This window comes from Zonotrichia albicollis, chromosome 2, assembly GCF_047830755.1.
Source record: "Zonotrichia albicollis isolate bZonAlb1 chromosome 2, bZonAlb1.hap1, whole genome shotgun sequence".
Classification (NCBI taxonomy): domain Eukaryota; kingdom Metazoa; phylum Chordata; class Aves; order Passeriformes; family Passerellidae; genus Zonotrichia; species Zonotrichia albicollis.
This window is the reverse complement of record NC_133820.1, coordinates 40,522,910-40,542,775: the sequence shown is the minus strand read 5'-3', so window position 1 is coordinate 40,542,775 and position 19,866 is coordinate 40,522,910. Positions and strand designations below refer to the sequence as shown.

Sequence of the window (19,866 nt, the reverse complement as noted above, 5' to 3'; positions counted from 1 at the left end):
AAGGATAGAAACTGCTCCCAGCAGCTTGGTTTGGATGGATGGGACACGGGATTTAATGGCCAGCATTAGCAGGAAGCTCTAGAACTGTGGGCCAGAGAGGTGTTTGAAGCACCAGCCAGCGGCAAGGAGCATTCCAGGGACTTCTGCCACGGAGGGAATGCTCTGACTTGCACAATGAGACAACTTAGACCAAAATTTGGATAAAACCTGGGCATTTTTCAGTGGCTTACAAGTATAAATGCAAATGAAAGCACATTAAAAGCTAACCTTGGAAGAGAGGGAATAAGGGCAATAGCTGTGAGATATTTAATCACCAGAGGAGGAAAAGAACCAGCAGAAGCTGGAAAATACAAAGTACAAAACTGAAGCCAGTGGGAACAAAGCCTGTAAGTGACAAGGCTGGAAACATGAGCAGCTTTTTTTAGAATGCCTTTTGTTTTTGATATAATTGAACATGGCACTTGTCCATTACTGACTGGAGATAGCAGAATTGTTTGTAATGAGAGGAGGGGAAGTGTTCTGTAAATATTTATTCTGTGTTAGTGCTGGTGTCATATGGAGATGGTGTACTTCCTGGGCAAACAGTAAAGAAGGGTTTTAAATGGCACCTCTTGGGGCAAAGACTTTTTTGATCATCAGTCCTCAATAAATGATGTTTGTCATTCTGTGAAAGCCACCTGGAGGCATCGGTGGGTTGATCTCTGTCAGACTCTGGACTGCTGAGGAAAACTTATGAGGCTGGAAAAGAGCCAGCCCTTTTTTGGTCCTTAATGATGTCAAGAAGGCTGCCACAGCAGTCCAGATGTGAAATACTGGAACAGCAGGGAAGTAAATTGCTTCTCTCTAAAACAAGCAAGAAATCCAGGTCAACAAAATAAAATCAGATTGACAGGAAGTAGCCAAAAAAATTTGTCAAGAATTACTTGATTTTTTTTTTAAAGATCCTTGTTAATATTTACCTGGATCACTGTAGTGCTAATGGGATCTGAGAAGTTTACTTCTCCTAGAATTGAAGTGCTTAAAGCAGGGATATACTCAGTTAAAGTAATCATGAACTCTGTTACAGAACTGGCTAGCTTGCAGATTTCCTGGAACAGCTGTCAGTGCAACATAAACACTTTCTAAAACGGTGCTGGAGAAATTGCCCTTTTAGAGTGATTGGAAATATCCTAGTTGATGAGTGGAGTCTGAGTTTCAGGAGGCTGGAGCCACGGAGTGTGACAAGAGGGAAGAATTTTGCAGCCTTGTTAAGCCCATTTATTAATAATAATTGGTCCTGCACACAAAGGACCAATTTATCTTGCCCAGTTTGATTGCCCCATCTGTGGGCATCTTTCCTGAGTAGCTGGGCAAATGTGCTGACGAGGATGTTCAGCAAAGTATTCCCCTTTCCTGAGGAGACATGCTCCTCAGATTCCCATCCCTCAGGCTCTGCCACCACCGTGGCCATGGCATGGGAGCCATCCCAGCCACGACTGTCACCTCCCACCAGCAGGGCCACCTTCCTCTCCTGCCTGTGGATAAACTCAGCCCCAGCTCAGCAGCACCCAGCCTTTCTTCAAGCACTCTTCAGGTATTACTCACCCAACCACCGCCCAGACTGTGTGGGGGACACTCTCTCACCATCACATATATGCAACTCAAATGTTGCCCAAATCAGCCCAGAGGTCTCAAACTGGCAGAAGCCATTCCCAAGAGACAGCTTGCTCTTACAGACTGAAAATAAGCCCATCTCCTCCCAGACATGCCTGGTTTGAAAATTTCTGAGCTGTTCTGCTTTCTATCATCAACCGCAGCTCTGCTTCCTCCCTGCCAGTGTGAAGGCATTGAGAGCCTCAGTGGCAACATCTGCTCTAAAGATCGAGCTGTAGGCAAGGGAGACTGCAGCACTGAAAGAGTTAAAGACTAAAAGAAGGAAATGAAATGTCCTACCTTTCTTTCCAAAGACAACTGAAGGAAGTTTCTCCAACTCTGCTTCCTATTAGTTACAGTATCAGAAGAAATAAAGCTGTTTTTATCTAATAAAATGAATTTCATTTATAAAAATAGTCAAACATCTTGATTAATGTATGCTAATTTATGTTTATTTTCCTGCATACATAAAAGAAACTAGGAGTGTTAGTTTTAGAAAAACACATTTGTGCCCAAGGCTTAAGGGCAGGCAAAGCTGTGACAAACACAGAGCTCCTACATCTTGGTGTGACAGAAACATTCAGCAAGGCGTCCCCTTCGGTCTGTTTTTGCAGGTGTGCCATTTAGTTTCAGTGGGCTGGGTTGCTGCCACTGAAGAAACGACGCACTCAAAACTGAAACCCCATCTGGGAGTAGCAAAGGAATTCTTTTTTACACATTGACAACAAGCAAGGAAAAGAAGTGGTAGACCTTGACATTTCCTCGTTCTGAAAGCCTGAATGATGCAGTCACCGGAAGAACCCATTTACTCACCACAGAAAGACTGAGGTGGGAAGAAGCCTCTCTGGAGCTTTGTACTCCAAGCCCCTGCTCACATTAGGGATAGATTGTGGTTGGATCAGGTTGTTCTTGCATGAAACAAACCTGCCTAAAAAGGCTACAGCAGTTTGTTCAAGCAGGCTTTTATGTATCCACTCCATTTTAGTTTGTATTAATAATTCAAGAAATCATTTTTAAATGCTGTTTTTGCAATCAATTAAATATTCCATTTTCTAAATGTCAAGTAAAAAATGCTTCATTCACTATTTCCTAACAAAATAAAATGTAAATTAAGTATTTGAATTAATGCACGTTATAACTGTGCGGTGCTTGTACAAATAGGAATAGATTAACATATCTACCAGGTTAAAAAGAGTGCCAATTTTAATGTAAAGTCTATATTTATCAATATATTCTCATAGCTCTCAGCCAATGACAGTAAACCCACGGAAATAAAGCACAAATGCAGAATGAAGATGATTTAACCTGCGAATAAAGTCAGCAATTTAGAGAATTTTGGTTTGAATCAGACCACTCCCAGGTGCTTTTGTCTGTGCAGATGGGCATCTGAGCCCTGCTCTGCATGGGCTGTACCTGCAGCCCTTCCCACAGGGTGGAGGTGCCCAGCACTGGGATCTTGGAGCAGTGTTGGGAAGAGTTTGTGCTGAATGGGAAGGGGCTCTGCTTGTCTGCTCTGTGATGGCTCTGGGGCCTCAGGGCAGGGCTGTCCCTCTGCTGAGAGGCTCCTCAGGACTCTCCTGTGGACAGAGTGAGTGTCCCCTTCTCTCCCTGCTCATTTAGGTGTGTGTTTCAGGGAATGGAGGGATCACACCTTCCTCCCTTCCTTTGGTCACTGCACGGAATGCACAACCTGGCGTGTCTCGGGGCTCTGTCCTGGAGCACCCCAACACCTCCTCCCCAAGCAGCCTGCTGGTCAGCTTCTAGCAGCACACATTCACAACCAGCTGCCTTTGGGAGCATGTTTCTATCATCTCTGCTCACATCTCAAGCTATTTAAGACACATGCTTTCTGGGGTTGCTGCACAACAAGCCACTGGAACTCGCAGCTGATCTTTGTGGCCTCCATCTTTGTGTGGTTTTGAGCTGGCCAGACATCGCTCCCTGCCCCAAACCCCCAGTTTGACTCACTGTGCTGACACAAGGCCTGTGAGCCATGGTCCTGGAGTTTCCAAGAGGTTTTCAGTCATTGTAGTGCTGCTGGTGCTTGTGGTGGAACATGCAGCACGGAAAATGCTCAGAAACAGCCAAAGTATTTGAGACAACAACAAGGAAAAGGAGCTCCTCTGCTGAAGGGGGGTTTCTCACAAACCAGAGAGGTTCTTACAAAGCTTAGGGCTGAAATGCAGCTGGATAGCAACATGGAAAACACCCCTCAGGGAGTTCTTGTCCTGCTGTTCCAGCTCCCTGCGCTGTCTCAGGCCCTCTGTGGGCCTGGGGGTGACATCTGTGTCCCCCAGCCCGCCGGGTCCCAGCTGGCACAGCAACACCGCTGCAGGAAACTCTGCTGTGTGGCAGCCCTGAAAACAAGGGTGCAAATCTGCTCCACTGCAAAAATCACGCAGCTTGCAACGCATCACTGAGGGCACAGCCCTGAGGGTGCCAAGTGAGCCCTCAGAAATCAGAAAATGCTGGAATTGGCATCACCCCCGCATTGCTGACAGCTGTAATTGCTCGATGCAGCAGTGGGGAGCAGACTTCCCCCAGCCTGCAGCGTTGATGCATCGGGTACAAGGCGCTGCTGCTCCTCCCCTCCTGCTGCCTCCCCCAGAGATGACTTTGGTTTTGCAAAGATGTGAAGTGCAGGTGCCCACAGCCAGCTGGCACACACCTCATCCAGCAGCACAGCAGTGCCTCCTGCTCCCGCAGCCTCCCAGCCCTGCTGGGCCCATGCCAGAGGCTCACTGCCTTCTACAGAGTCCACTTGTGGGCTTGGAGTTTTCTGAAGGATTCTGACAGCCTGAACCAAGTCCAGGATGTGTCACAGTGCATGAGAAGTGCTGGGTAGCCAACATTCCTCACATCTGTACCCACCTTTCCAAATAAACAGCAGCTCCCCACAGGCACTGCTACCAGAGCAGCAGCCAAGGGACACTCCTTTGGCAGGTCCCCCTTCTTTTGCATTCATTCTTCTTTCCTGTTCTCAGGAAAATAAATCTCTTGCTGGTACATGAGGACACAGGCAGTGTAACCAGCACCTGCCAGACATCAATAACACTGTGTGGCATTGCCCAGACAAGTTTCAGGTGCCCCATCCCTGGCCGTGTTCATGGCCAGGCTGGATGGAGCCCTGAGCAACCTGTTCTAGTGGGAGGTGTCCATGCCCATGGCAGGGGGGTTGGAATGGGATGACCTTTAAGGTCCCTTCCAATCCACACCATTCCATGATTCTATTATTCTGTGACATGCCCCATCAGTGTGCTTTCCTTAGTCCCACATTTCCATCTGTCACTGAGGTCAGCACTGAACTTCTTTCTCAAAGAGGGTGACAGAGCTCAGCCTTGGCTGTTTCATTGCAGAGAAGTGGAGGTGATTAACAGAGCTAGGGAGCTGAAGGCCCTGCAATTGTCTAAAATCAGTTAATAAGAATATATGTCTCAAGCTAAGTAATGGGAGACTAGGAACTGCCAAAAATATGCAATCTCCAGCAGCGTTTCCTGTTTTAATATGGGTAGCAAGATCTAGCTGGAAAAACTCTCCTGATCATTGCTTTTCTAAAGAGCTGCAAAAACATTCAAAATTCAGAGTGCTGTTTATAAATGGTCAGGCTTCAAGGCTCTCAGAAACGCTGCTTTCCAACCAGACACCTCAGAGCAAACCCCAGCTCATCTCCTGCCAGGCCCCGCTGATCGCACACGCCTCTTTACCAGAGTGCACAAAAGTGATGTGAGCTGTCACCCTGCTGTCCCGAACGGCCACAGGGCAGGGCAGGCGGTGTGCCAGTCCGGCACCGCAGCCGGAGCATCCCATGGGAGCTGTCACCCTGCTGTCCCGAATGGCCACAGGGCAGGGCAGGCGGTGTGCCAGCCCCGCAGCGCAGCTGCAAACTCTGCTCGCTCTGCCCGCAGCTCCTCCTCGGCCCCGCCGGAGCCGCTCGGCACAGCCAGGGTGACAGGGGTGGCAGGGTGAGAGGGTGACAGGGCTGGCAGGGGTGGCAGGGGTGGCAGGGGTGACAGGGTGACAGGGTGACAGAGGTGGCAGGGGTGGCAGGGGTGACAGGGTGACAGGGGTGACAGGGCTGGCAGGGGTGGCAGGGCTGACAGGGCTGGCAGGGGTGACAGGGTGACAGGGGTGACAGGGTGACAGGGCTGGCAGGGGTGAGAGGGGTGACAGGGTGACGGGGTGACAGGGGTGACAGGGTGACAGGGGTGGCAGGGGTGGCAGGGGTGACAGGGCTGGCAGGGGTGGCAGGGCTGGCAGGGGTGGCAGGGATGGTAGGGTGACAGGGCTGGCAGGGCTGGCAGGGGTGGCAGGGGTGGCAGGGGTGGCAGGGTGACAGGGCTGGCAGGGGTGGCAGGCGGTGCCAGCCCGACTTCTGCTGACGCCGGCCCTTCCCGGAGCTGCCGTGCCCGGGTTTTGCTGCCCGCTGCCCACCCGTGCAGCTGCGGCCGTGTCTCTCTGTCTCTCTCTCCCCGTGTCGCAGGAGGTGCCCCCGCTCCGCAGCCCGCGGGGTCAGCCCAGGGATGCGGGTCCGTGCCCTGCTCCGGGTGTCCCGGCATTCGGAAACGGGCAGGGGTGTGGGTCTGCCTCAGAGCCAGGCCTTGGGGCTCTGGTGGTGCCTAAACCCTTTTTGCCGGCGGCAATCTTCCTGCTTTTTCCTGGGAAGGCTTTACTGCGCACCGAGAGGGGCTCAGGGCCCCTGTGCCAGAAGCAGAGGGAGACCTGCTGGTGTTCCCTGGACTCCCAGGTGTTCAGAAAGTGGGAGAGATCAAGCCAGCTTCCCACCACACCCTGAACAAGCTGGCGCTGGGACACTCCTGGGAAGGCACGGGTGCTTCCCAAAGCCCTGCAGATGGAACAGATGCTGCCTCCTTTCCCCCGCATTAAACAATTTGAGGTTTAAGGTACCCCACAGGAACCATTTAGGGACCACTTTTGGGGTGCCCTCAGCCTCAGCTTAGCCTGGCCAGGCCTCAGACTCTGTTGCGGGTCGTTCCCAGCCGCCGCCGTGTCACCAAACAGAGGGAGAAGCTCCAGCTTGGCTCCCGCTCCTCCCTGTCCCCACGAGCCTGGCGTGTCCCCTCCCTGCGAGTGGCCGTGTCCCAGAGCCCGGCTGCCGCCCGCAGCCCCTCCCCAGCCCCGGCGCTGCCCGGGTCCGGTGTCCGGTTCCGATTGCGGTGCCGCGGCCCGGGAATGGTTCCACCGTTGCCAAGGGCAGAACCCGAGCGCTCGGAGCCCCCGGCCCCGCCCTGAGCGGGGTGAGCGATCCCGCCTGGCCGCCGAGCAGCTCCATGATGCTGAAGCGTGTGGCACACACCAAGTGGCTCCTCTGGCTGCTGAGTAAGTGACCGCCCTTGCCGGGCCACCTCCGAGCCCCCGATCTCTGCTGCCCCGCAGGACCGCCCCACCCGGGCCCCAGGCCCTGCCCGCCCCAGCTCTGCCCGCTCTGGAGGCTCTTCCAGGGAACTGGGGTGGGGACAGAGCACAGTGCGGAGGCAGCAGGAGAGGGGGCCCGGCCGGAGGCGAAGAGGGGAGGGAGGAGATGGAGGGATGTGCCCCTGCACAGGGATGTGCCTTTAGCGTAGTGCTACAGGGGGCAGGGGGGCCACCACGGCTGTGGGTGCCTCTGCAGGCGGGGGCTTTTCAGGGGAAAAATAGAAAAGCACATCAATACCCCTTCCAAAAAAAACCAACCACAAAAAAAAAAAAAAAAAAAAACAAAAAACAAAAAACCCCAAAAAAATACCCCAAACACACACATACCCAGAAAAAGGAAACAACAAAACCAAAATAAAAACACTTCTCCACACAACCGCCCCCCCCCACCCCGTCCAAACCAAGCCCACAATAAAATCTGACTTTTAAAGTCTTTTGGTTCCTTTTTACTCTTTTTTCCCCCCTTTTTCCTGGGGGTCCCGGTTACCCCAGCACCCCGAAGGCAGGGCTGATGGAGGCAGACTTCAGGCCAGCATCTGCAGTGCTTGTCCCAGCACTCTGTGCCAGCGGGCAGGAGCCGGCCAACCTGCCAGCTGCTCCTTCACCTCCACTCCTTGTCCCCGTCGAGGACAGCCCATCCCATCCCATCCCATCCCATCCCATCCCATCCCATCCCATCCCATCCCATCCCATCCCATCCCATCCCATCCCATCCCATCCCACCCCGGTGTGTTTGTCCCGCAGGCACGGTGCTGGCCCTGGCGGCGGGCGCGGCGGCGGCGCCGGTGCCGGCGGTGCCGGGCAGCCCGCTGTCGGACCGGGAGTACGAGAAGTTCTTCGCCAGGCTGCACCCACCCTGGCAGGCCAACATGTTCTGCCTGCTGCGGCAGGCGTACGGCTGCCTGAGCCCCAGCATCCTGCGCCTGGACCGCGCCGAGAACCACGGAGAGATCCCCAAAGGTAAGGGCAGCGCCCGCCCCGGAGTACACGGACGCAGCTGGAGCGGCCTGGATGCCCCTCTGCCCCAAAATGCCAAAAGGCACTGGGAATGGGATGGGCTGGCTTGGGCTCTGTGGCCTGAAGGGCAGCTTGGAGCAGACACTGGCAGAACCAGAGCACAGCGGGGTTTGTGGCCGCTCTGAGCGTCCCTTTCAGTGCTGCACCACTTTCCTGGAGGAAAAACACCTTTTCCTAAAGGCCAGCCCTAACCTCCTAAGCAGGAATTTCATGGTTCCTCCCCCCGCCCTGTGCTGTCTGGCACCACCAAAAAGGGTTTGTCCTCCTGTAGGTTTCCTTCAAGCCCTTGTGGGCTGCTGTGAGTGCTCCTCTTCACCCAGCTGAGCAAGCACAGCTGTCCCAGCCTCTCTTCACAGGTCACACAAAGCCAAGGGAGCCACAGGCACTTGGGTGGCCCTTCCTTTCTGCCCGCCTCTGTTGGTGGGGTGGCAGGAGGAGAAAGTGGCCACAGTTTTCTCAATGTAGCTCCTCATCTCCTACCAGCTCCTCCCAGCTTCATCAGAGGGTTAATGCAGAATCTTGGCTCGTGGGCTCTCGTAGGTCTTTAAGAAAACTTGAGATGATAAGCTGCCTTTTTAAGTGTTTAACATTTCAGGAGCCAAGAAACATCCCAGTTCAGAAAGCACCATAGCAACAGCACCCTTCAGATCTCTGCAGTCATATTTTCCCTGCACCCCTGCATCAGAGAATTTAAGTGGTATAATTATATCTGTGCAGCTGAAAAACTTGGGACTACTTCTGTTGTATTTTTCTTCAGAGGAAAAAAAAATAGGAGCAATTTTCTCATAAAAAAATATGTCTTTATATTTAGATGTGAACGTCAATGAGCTGAATGATCAGCCAACTGTGCTTATTTGGACTGCAGCTTGAGGGCAACTATTGCTGGTTTCTGCAGCTGTGTTGGGGGAACAAGTCCCACCCCACATCACCAGACCCAGGGATGGGCCCTGTGCTCCTCACTCACTTTTGGGCACCTGCAATCCACTGTGCCCTGGTGCTTTGTGCACCCAGGCTCTGTCCCTGGTTCCTCTCCTCGTGGTGCCCAATTCCCCAGCACTGCTCTTTGTCATGTCCAGCCACACTCCCACTGCTGCTGCCTTCAGAGACTCAGTTCTCCAGAACAGAAGCATCTGGAAATGCCAGAAGATGGGACAGTTCTGTAGGCTGCCCTCTTTACCTTCTTTTCTCCCATCCCTCAGCCTAACACACCTATCCAGCAGAATTTATTCCCCTTTGTGTTACCTTTTTTCCCAGTTTGGGGGCTATTTTGGCACGTTTCAGCCAGGCTGAGAGGTGGAACAGATGTGGCAGAGTGTGTGCCCTCTCGTGTTTAGCCTCTGCTGTCCTCACAGGGCTGTGGCAGTGCTGCCTACACCCAGATATCCATGAGCATTGGCTGTGCCCATTCAGGTGTGCTGCTGAGGGAGGCAGTCACCTTGTGCTTTAAACAAGCTGGAGTGCTCCCTGCAATACCCTGGGCTTTGAATAAGGCATGGGGCGGGGTTCTGGAGCTTTCCCTACAAGATGGGTGTTTTTCTGGGCTGGGATCCTGGTGTGTGTCTGAAATTCTGCTTTTGATGGTGCAGCTGTTTGCTGAGCACAAGAAGGGAGCACAGGGTGAAGGATGGTGCACGAGCAGTACCAGGAGAGAAATTTCACTGCTAATGCCCTTCCTCTCAGCCAGCACTCCCCTGCTCTCACAGGGCTGGCTGTGCCAGACAGGCCATGCACTCCTAGAGCAGAGGGAGCACAAAACCACCCAATTCTTCAGGGTTTCCTGCTCTCCTGCACACCCTTGGCTTTCCTGCAACGGCTGCAAGAGCTGCAGCGCTGGAGTCAGCATGCTGGCAGTGCTGGTCAAGACAGCAGTTTATGTGTGTACGGGCACAGGCATCCTGGCCCTGTGGACCCTCCTCCATCCCCTGCAAGGCTGGAATCAATGTCAAATTATATTGCCCTGAGGAATTTGTCTCCTGTGGAGCCATCTGCCTGGAGGAGCTGTTGCAGCCCCATCCCTGACCCAACAAGACCAGGCTGGATGGGTCTATGAGCAACCTGGTCCTGTGGAAGGGGTCCCTGCCCATGGCAGGGGACTTGGAACTTTATGGTCTATAAGGACCCCTCCAAACCAAACCAAACCATTGTCTGATTCTCTGGTGCTCCCAGGCCCGATTTGGTCATCTTTTTAACCTATTATATCACTACTTGCCTTTTTTCTCTTTTTCAAACCCAGCAAGGACTAACGACAGAAGCATCAGATGCTGGAAACAGGAAGTTTGTGTCTCTGTCATAGGGAAGACACCTGTGTGAAAAAGGGCAGAAGGAAAAAGGGAACCCTCAGGGGGCTGGAGGGAGAAGGGATGTGGTGCCTGGAATGGGAGCTCCAACAGCCCAGGGCTGTGATCTCCACCTCAGGGCACACAGCTTGGACCTTTCCCTGCACCCACCAGCTGCCACCCGAGAGGGTCCCCATCTCCTGGTGCACCCAGGCCTGCCTCCATCCCACATCTCTGTCTCTAGGGCCAGTCTGCTCTCAGTTTCAAGAGGTGGCGGAGTTCCAGACCTTCTGCCAGTTCGCCCAGTACCGCTGCCTCAAACAGCAGTTCTTCATCAAGGTGAGGAGCGGGCTGCGGCACGGCTGGGGGGAGCATCTCCTGGCAAACGGGAGGGTGGGGAGCAAGGGAGGATAACCAGTGAGAGTCGTGTTTCCCCTCTCCCCTGCACGCAGCGAGTCTCATGTGCGAGCGAGTCCCTCGCCAGCCCCTCCCCGATGGAGCCCTCCAGCCCGGCGCAGCCCTCGCTGGAGAGCAGAGCCTCCCCTGTCACACCAGGTACGGCTGCCGAGCTGTGCGGGGCTGCCCCGCTGGGCTCCCGCGGCCGCTCTGCCCCCCTGCCCCTCTCTGTCCCGCCGCCAAAGCCGCCCCGGGCCGCTCCATCCCGCTGTGTCCCCGCTCAGGAGCAGGCTGTCCTGTTCCCTGCTGCAGGACAGCGTGGCACACCCTCTCAAGTTCTCTCCTGCCCTGTTAGCCCAGGAACCGTGGCCCATGAAGCCCCCCACAGCCACGCCAGAGGTGCCCACGCCCTGGCACAAGAACAGGACCGTGCACACACCAAACCTCTGGGCTGCCACCTCACCCTCCAGGACGGAATCCCCCGACGAACAAAACCTGAGAAAAAGCATCTGGCAGCTGATCCATTCGGCCCTCTCCTTGGATGCCTCCTTGGACAACAAGGCCTCCTCTTGGAACTCCACCAGCTCAGGCCCAGGATACGCATCAGAGCAGGCAACTCCCCCCCGAGGCAGGTGAGGGGCACTCTGTCCTTTCTGGGTACCTCACACCACCCGTGCAGGGCTGTGCTCCTGCACACCAGGCAGCAGCCCCAGGGCATCCATGTCCCTGCTCGGAGCAGCTGGTGAGGGCGGGCAAGTGTTCTGGAGCAAGCTGTCCCATCCAGAGCAGGAATGTTCCTGGGGAGCCCCCAGGCACCCCTCGCTCCAGCACAAAATGAGCAGGGACAGGGTGATCCAGCACTGTTAGTGCCTGAAAATGGCACTGTCCTCACATCCTGAGCAGAGTAGGTTTAGTCTGGGCCTGAGCTGCAGGCAGGGCTTTGTGCCATGCCTGTTTCCCCCCATTGTGGCCACCTGCACTGTGCAATCACTTCTACACTCATCCTCCCCCAAACATGTGTCCCAGGAGTCTGGGTGATGTGCAGAAACAGCGTCCTTGCACACACAGGTCCTTGGGATGTGTCTCACTGTGCTCCTTGCCTCTTGGTGTGCAAGGCAAAGCAGATGTTTCTCAAAGCAGCCTGGCCTGAGGAGCCCTCCCAGGAGCACTCTGTCCTCACCCAAGGGAGCTACAGCAGCCCTGGGCCAGGAAACAGCCGGGAGCTGGGCAGGACCACTCCTTCTCCTGGAGCACGTGCACCTCTGTGCACTCTGGATGTGTGCCCAGCTCTTCCTGGGGTGTTCCTGGTTCCCCATTCTGTGCACACTCTGGATGTGGGCCCAGCTCTTCCTGGGGTGTTCCTGGTTCCCCTTCTGTGTGCACTCTGGATGTGGGCCCAGCTCTTCCTGGGGTGCTCCTGGTTCCCCATTCTGTGCACACTCTGGATGTGGGCCCAGCTCTTCCTGGGATGTTCCTGGTTCCCCATTCTGTGCACACTCTGGATGTGGGCCCAGCTCTTCCTGGGGTGTTCCTGGTTCCCCATTCTGTGCACACTCTGGATGTGTGCCCAGCTCTTCCTAGGATGGTGTTCCTGGTTCCCCATTCTGGTTTTGGAGGCAGCACCACAGCAGTTCAGCACAGGGCCCTGCCCCAGGCCAGCTTTTCACAGGTGCAGCTGTTTCACACACCCTCCTCAGCTCCTCTGGCTACAGATGTGTGAGGAGCTCATGGAGCATGTTGAGCTCTTCTCAGTTGGTCTGCCAGGATCTGTTTGCCTCTGTCCTCAGGTACCTAGGGCTGAGGACAAAGAAAAGACCTGCAAAAGGATATTATACGTTCACTCAAAGTCACTTTTTGATCCTTTGGTACCTTGTGGCTGAGGACCATTTGCTTTGAATGACTTTCAAATATTATTTTGCTTACTAAGAGGAAAAAAAAAAGGTGTCTAGATGTGGTTTTCATGGAGAAGTCATTTTGGTTTCGTGCTCTTGCAGGCCAGAGATGTTCCTGTAAGCGCACAGATTTCGTGCCTCATTGCACATCTGTGGTTTCTCTTGAGCAGGCTGCACACCACTGCCTCAGTGCAGCCAGAGATTCACTTCTGCATGTAAAGATGAATTGCATCGTGTTGTTAAAGCCATAACTGTCTCCTTGCAAGCCTCTAACACGTGTCATCCTCCCTCCTAATATCATAGGAGGCTTTCACAGCCTGGAAAAAGTTTTCCTGGTGTATGTGCTCTCAGGCAAAATGGTGTTTCATTGAGGATTTCATTCTCCCTGCATCTGAAACTGAGCCTTGCTGTGACTGAGTTCTGTTGGGATTACTGGGGGACTGCTGTGATGGCAGATGACACTCGCTGCTCTGCTGCAGAGCCTCTCAAAGCCACTAATGCTGACTGTGTGTCTGTGACTGGCAGCCGAGCCCCATCAATCATGCTAAGCAAGGCTTAAAGCCCCACTGAAGGATAAAAAGGCGAGAGAGACCCTGCCTGTCAGCTTTGCAGCTTGCCGCATCCCGCCTCCTCTCACGGGGACTTCAAAGCATGACCTAAAAAAGGGGCAGAATGCCTGGAGGCACTTCCATTCCAGCAAGGGGAGCAGTGCTGGGTGGGACTGGTCGTTGTGCACAGGTGCCATTCAGCGTCTGGTTTTACACAAGGTGGACAGGGCTGTGCTGGGCACAGATCCCAGAGCTGCGTGTCTTCCCTAGGGTCTTATGCCCAGCAGGACATCCATCCTTATTATCCATCCCCTGTGGCTTGTGGCAGCTGCTCTGGCCGCTATTGCAGTTTCATAGTTCCTGATGAGGCCAGCTGTGATCTTTAGAGGGGGACAGGGCAGGGGTAGTAACGCAAGAAGAATCTGCAGCACTTTCCTGTGGTCTTTCTGGTAGCAGTGAATCATTCATTGCGCAGGAAGGGGAAATGAAAATTATGGCACCTATTCGCTATTTTTAGTCCTTATTGTGCTTTCTGCCTTATTTCCTAGTATTTCCTCTCCTCAGAATTACCTCTAAACCGTGACTCAGTCTTGCAACAAGCTAAAGAGAGCTCTGTAGCCCTTACCTTGTAAAGCCCATGCAACTCTCATTTTCTGCAGCAGCTTTCAGTGTCCCTTTGAAACAGGCCCATGTTCCAGCTCTGGGTGCACTACCCAGTGATGGGATTTGGGTACATGGAAAGACATCAGCCTCCCTTCCCTGCTTTTCTGTATGCAGGAAGAATTGCATTTTCCCTTTTTCCCAGAGCTTTCCCAGAGTTGTGTCATTTGTCAGCTACAACCCCTGCACCCCTTTCTGCATCACAGCTGTCCTGGATCCAGATCTCATTCTGTTGGTATTCACAGGTGGATGCTCACCTGTGGTTCACGTGAGCCCAGCTTCCCAACAAGGCTGCTCCGAGCCCTCTCAGAATCCCAGAACTGTTAGGGCTGGAGATCATTCTGTCCGAGGAAGGGTCACCTGGAGCAGGTGACACAGGACCCTGTCCAGGTGGGTTTTGATTGTCTTGAGACGGAGACTCCATCACCTCCCTGGACAGCCTGTTCCAGTGTTCTGCCACCCTCAATATAAAGAAGTTCTTCCTGATGTTGAGGTGGAACTCTTTGTGTTTTAGTTTATGGCCACTTCTCATCCTGTGGCCAGGAACCACTGAAGAGAGTCTGACACCATTCTCTTGACACTCACCCTTGAGATACTTGTGTGCAGTGGGAGATACACACACTCCTGGTGACTCCTCTCCTCCTCCTGCTGCTGTATCCCTCCAAACAGTCCTTGTGGTGCTTATCTACTTCAGCCCCAGAGGCTTTCATTTTAAGGCCGGACCCTTCATTAAAAATACCATCCCCAGGAAAAAAAAAAAAAAACTCTCTTTCAATTATCATTACCCATAACCAGCCCTGGCATGCAGTCAAAGATCTTTTTTCTCTTTCTGAAGCTGTTAAGAGTGGCTTTTTCATAACTGGTTTTAGTTTCCTGCAGCAAGCCCCCCAAATCAGAATTTACCAGGTGCTGGAAAGCTGCTGTTCTCTCCTTATCTCCTTTTCTGCTCGCCTCAGGTGCTCCCTGCACCTCAGCCAGCCAGTATCAGGCAGGCTCAGCAGCCGAAAGCTAATGGCCCAAATCCTTGTCATTACGCGGCGGGAGAGGCGGGTGCTGCTCACCAGCACTCCTCAGAGATACCACTGAAGCAGGCTCTGCGTGTCCTTCCACATCCTGAGATGCTCAAGTATGATAAGCTGCTACCTGAAGTTCTCTCTTTTGCCTTGGATCAACTTCTGATCTCGGCCCACAGGTTCTTCTTAATCCTGCTTTGGGTTTTTTCCACGTTCCCTTTGGATCTTTGCCTCACAGTACCCGTTAGGCTTTTTCCAGGGCCGTGGTTAGGACAATAACATGCAGAGGTGCTAATCTGGGGAGGGATTTGCATTAGGAACTCACTTTAGATAGAGCCATCCCTTTCCCTGAAGCACGGTGAAACCTCTGTGCATCCACAAACAGCTCAGCAGCATGTCAACGAGAGGAGAGAACCAGCAGCAGTGCTGTTATACTCACCCAGAGGTGGTAAATCAGCTCATAAATTTGCAACTGTGAGGCCAGAAAACCTCACAGCATAGATGGAGAGCAGAGATAGAGGTGGAAAAGAATGTGACAGAGAGCACAGCAGAATTTCTTGGTAAACTTAGGCAGTGTGGCACAACTCAGTTTTCTGTGAAGCTCATCATTTTTAACATTCAGGTTTAGGAATTGCCCTGCTCAGCACAGGACATGAAGTCATGTCTGGTGAGCCCCAAAGAAAACAACAGTGCTATGTGGTTGAGCCACAGGCTCCTCTCCCAATAGTAGTTTGGGATATCTTTTTGAAGTCTCTGAGCTGTGGAGGAAGCACCCATCAGCTGCTCCCATGCTAAACACCCTTGGTGTCAGGAAGATGTAGTTTGCTTCTGGTTTGAATGGATCACGCTCCAGATTCCAGTCACCAAAAGTCATTTGGTTTGAATGGATCTTGCCCCAAATTCCAGTCACTCTTCCACCTCCTGACAAGGAGAGCTTTCCAGCTGAAGCTCTCCTCCGTAGAAGGGCAGACTGACTGAGTGGGAAACCACTGGTGTCTTTGCTTAACTGAGGGATGCTTTCCTACCTTCTACCTCTAGGTGAAACTTTTCCAGGCCTTAGGAAATCTCGTCTTCATGACCTTCCTTCACGTTCTTTACCTCTTCTTAATTTTTTTTTAATGCTAATCTGCAGGTCTCCATGAAGTTTCAAATATTCTCAGGAAAACCTGTCCACACATGTTAGCCCGTGCATGCATTTTAAGAGCATTTTAATATAAGCAGTTGCTGCTCTTCTTTGCTCTCTGTCAGATCAAAGTTTGTTTATTTATCACTGGCTTTGTCTCCAGACACAAGAGGCAAATATCTAATGAGCATGTTTACCTCTTCTGCATCATTGATGATGATTGAAACCAACCATCCCTGTCTGCTAACAGTCCTGTACCATGTTTACAAATTCCATTGTTCCTAAGAGATGCCAAATATTCTCATTGCTCTGATCCCATTGTCCTTACATTTTCTACTTTTAGCTATCCATGTCAGTTTGGATGAACAGTAAATTCATGGTTAACAAGTTTTTCCCCCTTTCTGTCAAATACTTGGGAGGAGGCTTAATATGTGACATCCCCAGACCCAAGTGGGGCTGCCCAATGTTCAACACTCAGCAGACATCTAACAAACATCTCCTCACTGTGCACTCAGATGGATGAAATTACGCAGCAGCTGCTGCAGGGGCCCTGGGAAAGCTCTTTGAGCTGTGCCCCTCACCCAGTGCCTCTCACATGCCCTCAAATGCACAGCAACCCCCCTGCAGCCTCTGTGTCACACAGGCACGTGCAGACCCTGCAGAGAGCCCCATTCCTCTGTGCAGTTTAGCCAAGAGCCCAAGGTTTCTTTGGGAAGGGATTTTTTACTTTGTTTTGGGGTTGTTTTCAGTTTCTAACAAAAGATGCATCTCTTCAGTTTGTGGCAAGGAATGACTCCCTCCTTCCCTTTCTCTGTCAGCCTTCTAGCCCTGCGGAACGATGAGGCAGTGCTGGTCCTGTGCTACGCAGTGCTGGAGGGAAATTGCCTCTCGTCAATGATCACCACGGCCTGGAAGGAGATGGAAAAAAGAGTCCTTGGGTTCGGAGACTCGGTAAAGACACCAGTGTCCACCTCTGGCCCCCACTGTGCACAGGCCGCCTCCTGAGAGAAGCTGACCTGGCTGGCCAGGGCGGCAGGAACATGGGAACTCCTCAGCCTCCTCTGTGGGGAGGGTCTCAGTGTCCTTTTCCCCCCGACTCCCCAGGTGTGTGACAACCTCGGACGGCACCACACGGACCTGTGCCCCGACTGCGCCTTCTGCTCGCTGAAGAGGGAGCAGTGCCAGAACATCGAGAGCCTGAACCGCGTGCCCTGCGACTCGGGCGCCTTCTCCCCCTACATCAACCCCGAGATCTCCGCCCAGCACGGCTACACCCAGGCCCAGGTGCCAGCTCTGCCTCCTGCTGCTCTCTTCCTGGACTGGGAGCTGGGCAGGGGCAGAAAGAAGCATGGCTCACTTTATCCCACCCTTTGCAGTCCACGTCCTCGCAGAGCCTGAGTGACGACAACATGAACTTTCTGAGAGGGATGAGGATGGAGTACTGGTGCAGCCGGATGGCCATCTATGGCTGTAACGACCCTGCTGTGACCCTCTGGCTGAAGGCAGAGTATGAAACCTTCCCAGACATGGATAGCTCAGGAAAGGTGGGTGACCATCAGTGGATGCTCCCATCCCTCCTTCTCCTCTTCTTTCTCTGACGTCCATTCCCTTGTCACCAGATCTGTGACTCAAGCGGGGTTCAGCACCCCAACTTCTGCATGTTCAAGAGCTACCAGTGCCTCCTGAACAGCATCTACAACGAGAGGGTGAGAAGCAGCTATGCTGCCTTTTGCACAATCTGCTCTCCATGGCTGGCCCCCCCACAGCCAGCCCCAAGCCCCTGCTGGCCTCACTGGCCCACCGCTTTTCCTTCAAGGAGGACACAATGGGGTGTGCTTGGGGGAGGTGGGGAGACAAACAGTGGCCCAGCACAACTGGGGTGTCATTGCTGGGTGGGATTTGCACGGGTGATGTGAGAGATGATATCCCTTTATATCTCTGAAGGGCAGGATCTCCTCCATCTGCTAAGCAGTAGCAAAACCCCAAATCACCAGAGCAGGCCAGAGGACTGGCCTGTATCCTAGCAAACACACAGTGCAGCTGTCAGTTCAGCTGGTCGCCCCCCCTTCCCCCTGGTGCCCTCATCATCCCAGCCTCCAGGTGCCATCCACCACGGAGATCTCTTTCCTTGGGGAAGGATGGACAGTAGTAGCCCCCCTACAAACCCAGGCACTTCATGCAGCCTCCGTGCCATCCACCATAGAGATCTCTTTCCCTGGGGAAGGAAGGGCAGTGGCAGCAGCCCCACGAACCTGGGCTCTTCTTGGTTCTCCAGGTGGTTCGTGTGAAGTGCAGCCGTAACATGGCCTACCGGGTGCTGAGTGCCAAGGAGGGAGAAAAGGAGGTGAAGCTGTGGCAAGAGAGGTTCCAAAGCCTCACCAGGAAGCAACCACAAAAATGATTAAAGTTTGTAAAGACCTTCAAGATAGTCAAGGCCTATGACCAAATACCACCATGCCCTCTAAACCATATCACAAAGTGCCACAACCACTTGTTATTTGAACACTTCCAGGGCTGGTGATTCCACCACTTCCCTGGGGAGCCTGTTCCAATGCCTGACCACCCTTTCAATGAAGAAATTTTTTTCCTAATATCTGCCTGAACCTCCCCTGGTGCAGCTTGGAGGTATTTCTTCTGTCCTATCACTGGTTTCCTGGGAGAAGAGACCAATTCCCACCTGGCTGCAGCCTCCTTTCAGGGACTTACAGAGGGTGATCAGGGCTCCCCTGAGCCTCCTTTTCTCTAGGCTAAACAACCCCAGCTCCTTTTGCCATTCCAGACCCTCCACAGGCTTTGTTGCCCTTCTCTGGACACACTCCAGAGCAGATTGTGCAAAAGACACCTCAGTGTCTTTCTGGCAGTGAAGAGCCCAGAAATGGACACAGCACTCCAAGTGTGGCCTCACCAGTGCAGAATACAAGAGGACAATCCCTGCCCTGCTCCTCCTGGCCACACTATGGCTGATCCAGGTCAGGTACCATTGGCCCTTTTGGCCACCAGAGCACAGCTGGCTCATGTTCAGCTGCTGTCACCAGCACCCCCAAGTCCTTTTCCTCTAGGCAGCTTCACAGCCACTCTGCCCCAGCCTGTGCTGCTGCCTGGGGTTGTTCAGACTGACAAGCAGAATCTGGAACTTGGCCTTATTGAACCTCACACTTTTGGCCCCAGCCCATCAATCCAGCCTATACAGATCCTCTGCGGAGCCTTCCTGCCCCCCAGCACACCAACACTCCCACCCTGGTGTCATCCAGGAACTTACCCTCGATCCCTTCATCCAGACCACTGACAAAGGTTTTACACAGGACTGGCCCCAGTATGGAGCCCTGGGGAGCCCCACTGGTGACCAGCTGGATGTAAATCCACCCAGCACCACTCTCTGGGTCACACAGCCAGTTTTTAGCTCAGCAAAGAATGCACCTGCTCAGGCCGTGGGCTGCCAGCTTCTCCAGGAGAATGCTGTGGGAAGTGGTGCCAAAGGCTTTCTGAAGTCCAGGTAGAAGATAGCATGCACAGCCTTTCCCTCATCCCTAGGCAGGTAACCTGGTCATAAAAGGAGACCAGCTTGGCCAAGCAGGACCTGCCTTTTACGAACCCATGCAGGCTAGGGCCGATTCCCTGGCTGTGCTGCGTGATTGCACTTAGGATAACTCGTTCCATAACATTCTCTGGCACTGAGATCAGACTGAATGAGGGGAGCCTCACTGTGGCAGCTGCTGGAACTCCTCCTGGAAACATTTCTCCAGGCAAAGGAAAAGGCATGTCCAGAGACTGGGGAGGGACCAGAGACAGGGACTCCCCAGATCCCAAACGCAGCATGTGAGCAAGAAGCTTTTGTGTGCACTTTGCTTTCCACTTCGGCTGGGAAAAAAACTTCCA

General features: G+C 53.3%; 1 protein-coding gene across 1 annotated transcript; it reads left to right on the top strand.

Annotated features, from left to right (window-relative positions):
- Nucleotides 1-6,541: 6,541 nt before the first annotated feature.
- ACRBP (acrosin binding protein) lies at nt 6,542-19,805 on the top strand. The gene is made up of 10 exons (XM_074536219.1): nt 6,542-6,969; nt 7,810-8,025; nt 10,603-10,697; nt 10,811-10,913; nt 11,110-11,386; nt 16,809-16,941; nt 17,095-17,274; nt 17,367-17,534; nt 17,610-17,696; nt 18,266-19,805. Exons 1-10 carry the CDS (start codon nt 6,921-6,923, stop codon nt 18,389-18,391), a joined length of 1,434 nt encoding a protein of 477 aa, XP_074392320.1. The 5' UTR covers nt 6,542-6,920; the 3' UTR covers nt 18,392-19,805.
- Nucleotides 19,806-19,866: the final 61 nt, after the last annotated feature.